The following is a 9,344-nucleotide window of genomic DNA, read 5'->3' as shown; positions in this document are numbered from 1 at the left end:
TACGTCTTCGAATCGTAACAGATGTGAAATCCACAGACCTGCACCGTGTCAACGACAAACTGATTATTTATCTGTTTTCTTAGAGCCCTACTAAAAGATCCGAAACTAAATGTGTTTGAAACAAAGGTGAGCAATAAGACGAGCAGTCTTATTAGTCACAGGAGAACAAGAGCAGCAGATGTTAAATAAAATCAATAGTTTGAATAAAACTGGAACTTTCAAGACCACTTTCACACTTGTTTATGTGAGTTTGAAATGAATGACCACAACAATTCCCAGGACTGTGATTGTCCAATCAGAAAATCTCAGATGGAAAACAGTTCGGCTGTCCAATCAGAGAGCTCGTATTTGACTTCCACGCATCCCTGGTTAGCTTCTAGCTTCGAGTGATCCGTACTTGCCTATACTGTGAATACAGCGACGCCAGTTAGCTAACGATCAACTGCACTTGCCGAATATAACGCAAGAACTTCATGTATAGAGTTCACACAGTAAGGCAAAAGGCCAGACGGCATCTATCCACAGAATATGTGCTTCCTGGCTGACATAAGTACCTTAAAGCTGAAAGCTACTGCTTCTGTGAGTCCTTCGATTTAATAGCTAAGCTAATATTGATGTCCTAGCAAAGCTATTTCTTACTTTAGACAAAGTGTACTTGACGCCAACGCATACACAGCAAAATGTTGTGAATACATTTATATTACATCTGTTTCTCGCATAAACTTGAATCTTTAGGGAACTCAAACGGAGCAACGACTTGCCTAACAGTTGTTCGTGGATGAAAAACACTGGAAAGTAATGGTAAAAATATCACGTGCTTTCGGTGTTAACCTCTGCTTGTGTCCACTGCTTGATATTCTCTGCATTGATTAGTCTCTGCACCTCACACAGTTAACTGGAGATGATACTCTAGAGCTGTTTTTAATATCAAATAAGTTAAGAAAAATATCATCACCGCAGTGCGTCACAGTATTTTACATGGAACACTTTTAATCCGCTCACACGTTTTCATGATTTATTATCTAACGAGAGCTGAGAGCTATAACGCGGATCATGTATCATTTAAACTGACTCTGTATATTTTGTTTTTAAAGAAAGTACTTGGTAACTGCGAGAGACCTGTTCACTAAGAGATTTACGCTGTGTCATTTTAACGTGACTGGCAACTGTAAGTCCCATGGCATCCTCAGAGGTCAGTGTACACGTCGAGGAGGTGGTGGTTGTGACCACCCCAGACAGCCTGGACCATGGGCCTGTGGAGGAGGAAATGAAGACAGTACTGGTCACCACAGACCTGGCCCAACCTGAGTGAGTTCTCTTTTTCCTCCATCACGTAAAACACACCTGCACAATTCTAACGTTGTCGACAGCTGTATTGCGGTAGATGCTGTGGTATTACTATTAAAACGATAGGTATTACTGTAACTTGTTGCCATGGAAACACTATAGTATAACCATTTTTGATAAGGCTTAATTCCTCTGTTGCTGTTAATGAACTGTTTTTCTACTGTTTCCCAGGGAGGATATGATTGAGCAGAGCCTGGATTCTGAGACAAATGCGGCCATTTCACTGCCAAAGGAGGCAGTTTTAGGTAGACTTCATTTGTAATACCTTACCTTTTGTGTCCTAGTACAAACCTTTATTTTTTGTCCTGCTACTCTTTGAATAAATGGGGTTGCAACTGACATAAAATAATGTCCCATAAAATCAGAACATAAACAGCGTTAGTCATACAGATGGTATGGAGTTTTCTGTGATGCACTGCATCCACCGGTTCATGAGTTTCACACATTTGTGCCTCACATACTAATGTATACGTTACTAAATTCACCCTTTACATAGGGTTTTTTTTTTCATATGATTTAAAAATAGATTTGAACTGCTGTGAACTGATTGAACTGTCGAGCTGAAAAACACTGACTCTAAATTCCCACATACTGTCAGTGCTGTTGAATTGTGGAGACAGATCTTACGATGTCCATTCACACACAAGGCCACTGTCCCAAAGCCATAAGCACACAGAGCTCCTCAGAGTTACCTCACTCTAATGTGTGTCACATGAGTGCTGTAAATCGCTCTAGTCTGAATTATCTGCCATCTTATTCAGGTCTTTACACTAAAATAAATCATGTATGTGCCCTGGTGGAAGAGGATAGACCATTTCTGCTGTTTATAAAACACAAGCCTTGTTGAGGCCTTTGGTTACATTCTCAAACTTACAGTTGCCAACTCAATAGCTGCCACACAAGTTTTTATTTCAAAAAGTTGACTTGTCACTTCTCTCTGTGCTGCACAGTCTTTTTGAACACATTAGATAGCTGTGTGGTAAGACAGTGGTAGAAGCTGTGCATTTAGTTTTGGGAGAAAGCAGACTTACAGAGTGCTTGTCGTGGGAACTTCCTGTTGGAAGACGGAAAAGGTGATTTTTTTTTTTTTTGTTCTGTTTGACATGTTTAATTAGTGAAGTTTTCAGATGAGGTGGATGTGGAGGCTGATTTGGTCTACCCAATAACCTGTGGGGACAGCAAGGCCACCCTGATATGGAAGAAGTTTGTCTGCCCAGGAATCAATATCAAGTGTGTGCAGGTGAGTATTTAATGCACGCATTTACATGGTCCAGTCTTGTCTCGCGTGAGACTCAACTGTAATTACTCTATGTTTTATTACAGCCTTTGAATCACATGCATTCTCCTTATACAAGTGTGCACTTGTAACATGCTGTTTCATACCACTGCTGTTCCATTGTCCTGAGCTCTATGAAATTAATTCTGCTTAAATTTCAGCTTGTTCAGATCAACGTGCAGGTGATTAATTCAGAGTTAAACATGGTTTATGCCTGATTCCTGTTCCAGACATTTATGCTCCGTTGTGTTTCAGTTCCACGATCATCTGATCAGCCCGAAGGAGTTTGTTTATCTTGCTGGAAAATCGACGCTGAAAGACTGGAAGAGGGCAATTCGCTTAAATGGAACAATGCTGAGGTCTGTTAAGAGTTGAAGACCTGATCTATTGTTGGGTATATTTTCAAAGTGTTTGTAATATTTTTCCACTGTTTTTGTATAGTCACCATTTTTCTCATGTGTCCCAGTTATGTAATCATCCATTCTGTCCATTCTGTCAGGGGTAAAAAAAGATTTTAAAATCCTCTGAATTATTGTTATTTTAACTTCACTGTCGCGAAATTTTATTTGTAGAAGAGTTTTTTGATGCACAGTGGATATTTATATCATCAGGTTTAGAAATATTTTTTTAATAGCTGACCAAACCATGTTCCTGGAAAAGATACTGTGTGTTTGGATCATATGTATTGTTCTGGCTTGCAGTTGAATTTGCATTGTAACTAAAAATATCTTTCAACAGGAACATGATTAAGACTGTTTATAGGCAAATCAGTCCCTCAGTTTGTCTGAGTTACAAAGCTCTCCACAAAGCTAAAACCACTAAAATCACAATGACATTTTGGAGGCGAGCATTAGCTTCCGGCTGTGTTAACTGATGAAAATGGCATACTTCAGTCAAAGAGTTACTGCTGTGTGAGTGCCACCCAGTGTCACCCAGCTCACAGTGGTACATTAGATTCATTTTTCATCTCTTTGCTAAACGCTAGCCCCTGACAGTACTTTCCACTGTAGAGACAGCCATTAACCACTTTCTACAGCGTCTTTTAAATCATTACAAGAAGAAAATTCAAAGAAAGGCATGATGTTTCACCAAAAAAAAAAGGTTGACAATTTGACAATCAGTTTTGACTAGTGACTATGCTCATGGCGTAGCAGGACACCAGTGTAATGAGTCAAAGTGCAGAATGTCAGACAACTCCTACAGTCAAACTTTCTCCCCACCCTTTCTTTGGCCTGCACTCTTAAAGAGACACGTTTAGTGATTTAAAAAAAGGAAACGATTGTTAAGGATCGTCTCGTCTCGTCTCGGCGTCATTTGGCCCTGCTTTTCTCATTATTGTACAGGTACTGCCCAAGGATTTAAGTGAACAATTCATTTATGTATGCAGTTCTCCCACACACAGTTTATCAATACATTCTGGGTTGAGTAAGTCTGTCCATTAACCTTTTCCTACCCATGGCATTTACAGTATATCCTTACACCACTGAGCAGACTTCATATTGCTCATCTTCAGTAATAAACTTTAGGCAAAAGGTCAGTATTGTATAGACTGGAGTGGTTTAGTCGTGTGGTTTAGTGAAGTAGTAGTAGTTGTGTGGAGTAGTTTTAATGATTGAGAGACTGTGGAATTATCAGACTATCAGAAGGATGGCCAAAGAGGCTTTTTTTTTTCTATCGCTGTCAACAATCAGGAGTTTCTAAACTTTCAGCCATTGTCACTGTCATAAAACCCAGCCGACGCTTGTGTTTGTAGGAAAATCATGGACTCTGGCGAACTGGACTTCTATCAGCATTCCAAACTCTGCTCCAACACCTGCCGCAGCACTAAAATCGACCTGATTGGGAGTCGGGCGTCTCTCAGCAGTCAGCAGTCCACTGAGCTTGCCTCTGGGACGCCATCCTCAGCCGACAGTAAAGCTTTCACCAAATCTGATTTAACTGGTTTGAGCTAGCTCTGTGTTAATTCTCTGCTGCTGTTTTTACAATACATACTGTCCCAAAACATCTTTAATAGATCAAAACAAAAGCAATCAAAACTGTATGTATGATGCAGGAATTGTGCAAAGTAGTGTGAGTTGACAGAAAGATAAGATGTCACATTTCCCTTCAAATGTCTTTTCAAGTGAACGGCTCTCAGGCGGATGTATCAGAGGACAGTACTGAGTGGGTTACGGCGATTGGGGGTGAGTCTGACAGTGTTTCATGTCAGTAATTCACAGAATCAGTCATGTTCTCTTTAACAGGAATAAAACACTGCATAAAACCACACCGTTTTTAGAAATGTATAATATTGTTAAATCTATAACAGGAGTTAGAATGCCTCAGAGGAAGAAACACTGCAAGAGCGATTCAAAATATGAAAATCTTTGTAAGATGTTTGACAACATTTTAAAACAATGAGGGTGAAAAAACAGCTGGAGCAGTTAGAGGCTGGAGAAAAAACAGACTGTAATTGTAGTTTCAGACATGAGGCAATAATGTGTTTGTATGTGCTGCGTAAATGCTCATTTGAGGTTGACTGACCCTAAGGTTGTAGCTGATAGGTAACGTTTGTGTCACCAGAGGACAGTATGATGTTTTGGCGGGAGTTGAGAGACGCCGGCGTGCTGGATGACATCATGCAGGACTTCCAGCAGGAGATCCAGGAGACCCTGAAAGGCCTTCAGGATCGTATTCAGGAACCTCCACTTCAAGTCACTGGTAGCTGTTTCTTCAGTGTCCTCGCTTACTAAGTCTCTCTCCTTACCTTTCAGTCCTTATATAATAACACACATGACAGTTATTTCAGTCGAATGTGTGAAAGCCTGACTGAGTCATAATGTCATTCAGTCGACATGTTAAAAGTGTGCAGGGAAAAGGCGTGTCTCCCACAGTGAAGAAAAGGGGACATTAAAGATTAGTTTCCTAATGTTTTGAAACTTTAGGGACATAATGAAAGAGTGAAGTTATTCTTTATCAAAGTCTCAAAGTTTTCCTGAGCAGTTATTAAATGGAGCTCGTTAATTCTTTTGGTCTTCATATATGGACTCTTCCTCACTTTTATCATAATTCATTTTGGAAGTGCCCTGTATATCTTATATGTTTTTGTAAACATCCCAAAAACATTTTAAGCTTCTTATGTTTTGATTTCCATACATGATGTTGTTTTTTGGGGTAATATAATATTTTCACATCAATCTGAGCAAAGTAAGTGATTGAAGTGCACATGGATCAATGCCATTGTTTTACTCATTAAGTAAAAATAAACAACTTCACTAGGCCTGTAATTAGGTCTAAATGAATGAGTTAATTTAAATGACTGAAGCAGGTCTAAATGAATGAATTAATTTAAATGACTGAAGCAGGTCTAAATGAATGAATTAATTTAAATGACTGAAGCAGGTCTAAATGACTGTACTGACCAGTTTTTCTGCTCTGTTCATCATATCTGTCATCAGTCTATTTTAACTCTGTTTTGTTTGTCTCTGCAATACAGACGCGGTGCTTCTCAACAACATCGTGCAGAACTTTGGAATGCTGGACCTGGTGAAGAAGGTCCTGGCCAGCCACAAAAGCCAAATGGACCGGTGCCGAGAGCAGTACACTCGAAGCCTAGTGGGTGGGTAGTGTTATCAGCCCTGTCCAAAAGAGGCTGGAATGTACGAGATCTCTCTACAGCCTGACATCTGTCACTCATCTTAGTGTTCACGTGTAGTGTCCAATAAGATTTGACCTCTCATCTCTGATGTTCCAGCCCTACATACCTGTTAGTTTTCAACTTCGAAGGCTTAACAGATGTTTCACAGATGCTGATCTGTTCGCATACAGAGGTGTTCTAATCATTAGCATATTGATTGGCTCACTCGAATGTCAATCAGAGCACTGACATGCATGACAGGATTGTACTGAGTTGTACTCTGGGAGAGCATTGCTATCCATGAACGGTACTACTGCCATTCGACTTAATGTATCTCAGCAGACCTGCACTGCCGTTTGGTGTCAGATAATGGATGTTTTCATCTCCTTTATCAAAAGCCATGATGTGGGGTGTGATTCCACACAACACTTATAACCTGGCTTGCTTAATAAAATTGCTAATGTCAGCTGGAATATAACTTGAATATAAGCAAGAATCATTTTTTTCTTTGCTAATAAATGTGTTTCAGATGTTTCAGTATTAACAACTGGGATGTTCCCTCTGTTCGAGCTTCCAGATTTAACCACAAAGATTGTTCAGAGCTAGAGAGAGATGAGCATTCATTTTATCATATTTTGTAAATTGTTATTTGATTTGGGTGACTGCATGCAAAGTAGATGTTGCGATTTTGTAAGAATAACCAAATATTCAGTAAAAATAGTTCCCATGTTCCAATCTATCCCAAAGACCTCCCTGACAATGACTGAGAGAAAAGGAGTCCAGATGAATGGCCAGACTTCACCCCTGGACCTTAAGACCCCAGCCCAGGCCCACTGCAACGTGCAGTTTGCAAAATCAGCTTTTTGTGAAGTTTTGGTTCAGGATATTGATTTCTCAGCCTTTATAATGTGTTCTCATAGATGGTGATCATCTCTCCCCATTGAGGCTTATTACCTTGTAATACTGTGATAATACCATTTCTGACCATTGCTGAGAAAACGTGAAAGACAAAAAAATCCCCAAAATGCTTTTAAAGCTTTCCCTTCAAGAATCAAGTATGAAAAAGTACAGAAAATTTGTTCGGAATTTTACCTCTGTCAGCTAGCAAAGTGACATTTCAAAGAAACAGTTAAGTTCTCACCTCAAACCACGCCCAAATTATAGTGAAAGATTTAGATTTTGCTCTGTTGGATCTTGAACATTCCTGTTGTGTTTATATGTTTTTCTTTCTCCTCTGGTCTTTTAGCCCTGGAGCAGCAGTGCGATGAGCATCGGAAACGAGCCAAGGAGCTGAAAAGCAAATCGCAGCACCTCAACAACGTCCTCATGACCCTGACCCCAGTGGCGACGCCCCCCCAGACCAAACGCCAACGTCTCACCCGTGCTATCTCAGGCCCGGGCAGTGTGGCAACCGTGACTGCACAGGCCACACACATCACCCTGCCAGTTACCTCGTTAGCCAGCTTCCCGCTGGATAAGATGCTCACTGCCTCAGCACAGCCCTCCCTGTTAGGGGGTTACACGTTGCTGGCGTCCCCCGGGGGTACGGAGCTCCAGCCGGACGCCTCAAACCTGACGGTGCTGAGCTCTGCCGCCGTGCAGGACGGGACGGCGGGAGCCACGATCGTCAAAGTCGTCAGCCCCTTTCAGCTTGTCACGCTTCCCGCTCTCGGCACCGGCATTCAGCACCTGCCAGCAGGGGGCACCACAGCCGGTACAGTGGTGGCAGTGCCTGTCAGCGGTGGCATGGCAACATTAGAGACTGTAGGCTCACAGGCAGAAAGCACCCCTCAGACTGAACCCAAAGCTGAGCAGACAAGAGAAAAATAAACCACTTTCTCTTCTGACAGAAAGTGGAAAACCTGTAGTTCTTCTTTAAGTGTCAAAAACCCCCAGAATGTCATTCAGTGATGGACATAATGTACCAGCTCTGCAGTAAATGTGGAACACACAGGAGTTCTCAGATGGGTGGTTTGTCTGTTTTGTTTAGTGTGTCCAATTGGTGCAATAGAAGAGTAAAAATATACAGAGCACCATTTTCAGTATGCCCTCCCTCACAAAAATACCATTTCTAAGATATTGTATTATGATATTGGTAAAGATATCGCATAAATTTTACATAAGAGGTTAAGAACAGGTGGAACTTGGCAAATTAAAAACATTTAAAACAGTTAAAAGCAGTAAATCATGATCATGTATGTGACGGTATCCGTCTGATAAAATTAATTAAACAGTGCTATTAAGAGAGGCGGCATGGTGGCACAGGTGTGGCTGTCGCCTCACCGCAAGAAGGTCTTGGGTTCGTTTCCCGGCTGGGCAGCCAGGGTCCTTTCTGTGTGGAGTTTGCATGTTCTCCCCATGTCTGTGTGGGTTTCCTCCGGGAGCTCCGTTTTCCTCCCACAGTCAAATGACATACAGGTTAGGCATATTGGAGACACTAAGTTGCCCCTAGGTATGAATGTGTGTATGAGTGTGTTTCTCTGTGTGTCTGCCCTGCGATGCACTGGCAACCTGTCCAGGGTGTTTCCCCACCTTTCGCCCTATGAGCGCTGGGATAGGACCCCCAGCGACCCTAATTAGAATAAGCAGATTAGATCGTGAGTGAGTGCTATTAGACACATGCGAAGATTCAAATCATTAAAAAAAAAAAATTAAAGCAGTATCATAGAATCACTGTGTGTTGCTCAATACACAACAGTAAAAGGTAAGTTCTTGATTCAGGCAGCCTGTTCCACAGATGAGAGCCAAAATGAGTGTTCTCCCATTGTCCCATGTAATGCATGGAGCAGCCAAAAGGCTCTGGAACCCAGATTTGAGGAAGGATACAGATGTATGAGGAGAGAGCAGGTCCAGTGGGCATGTCTGAACTGTGGAGCAGTGATGCGTCTGTTCACAAGAAGATTAATTCAGTACTCTCTCTTGTACTTGACACCTGTGTAATGAAGATAGAGCCAGAGTGAAGCATGTGGTTTGTGAGAACAGCACACCGCAGCACAATTTTGAACGTACTGTGTCATCTATGAATAGATATAACCGAGAGACTGACAAATAGAGCATTACATTAAAATAAAGTATATTACCTCATAGTTAATGTAGAGTGGAAAT

At 41.4% G+C, this 9,344-nt stretch overlaps 1 protein-coding gene across 1 annotated transcript; it reads left to right on the top strand.

Annotated features, from left to right (window-relative positions):
- Positions 1-1,177: 1,177 nt before the first annotated feature.
- On the top strand, positions 1,178-8,350 carry gmeb2 (glucocorticoid modulatory element binding protein 2). Its single transcript, XM_030766085.1, has 9 exons — positions 1,178-1,308; positions 1,519-1,592; positions 2,463-2,587; positions 2,879-2,982; positions 4,377-4,534; positions 4,747-4,806; positions 5,186-5,323; positions 6,099-6,221; positions 7,486-8,350. The coding sequence occupies exons 1-9, from the start codon at positions 1,178-1,180 to the stop codon at positions 8,067-8,069; spliced, it is 1,497 nt and encodes a 498-aa protein (XP_030621945.1). The 3' UTR covers positions 8,070-8,350.
- Positions 8,351-9,344: the final 994 nt, after the last annotated feature.

This window comes from Chanos chanos, chromosome 2 (genome assembly GCF_902362185.1).
Source record: "Chanos chanos chromosome 2, fChaCha1.1, whole genome shotgun sequence".
Taxonomy (NCBI): domain Eukaryota; kingdom Metazoa; phylum Chordata; class Actinopteri; order Gonorynchiformes; family Chanidae; genus Chanos; species Chanos chanos.
Note: the sequence above shows the minus strand (reverse complement) of the source record. Positions and strands in the feature narration are given on the sequence as shown.

What these genes read in the sequence shown, in the direction of transcription:
- gmeb2 (XM_030766085.1), top strand. Translation starts at nt 1,178, where the DNA reads ATGGCATCCTCAGAGGTCAGTGTACACGTCGAGGAGGTGGTGGTTGTG. An exon ending in TCAATATCAAGTGTGTGCAG is followed by an intron (nt 2,588 to 2,878) that starts GTGAGTATTTAA and finishes GTTGTGTTTCAG; the next exon opens with TTCCACGATCATCTGATCAG. An exon ending in GACGCCATCCTCAGCCGACA is followed by an intron (nt 4,535 to 4,746) that starts GTAAAGCTTTCA and finishes TGTCTTTTCAAG; the next exon opens with TGAACGGCTCTCAGGCGGAT.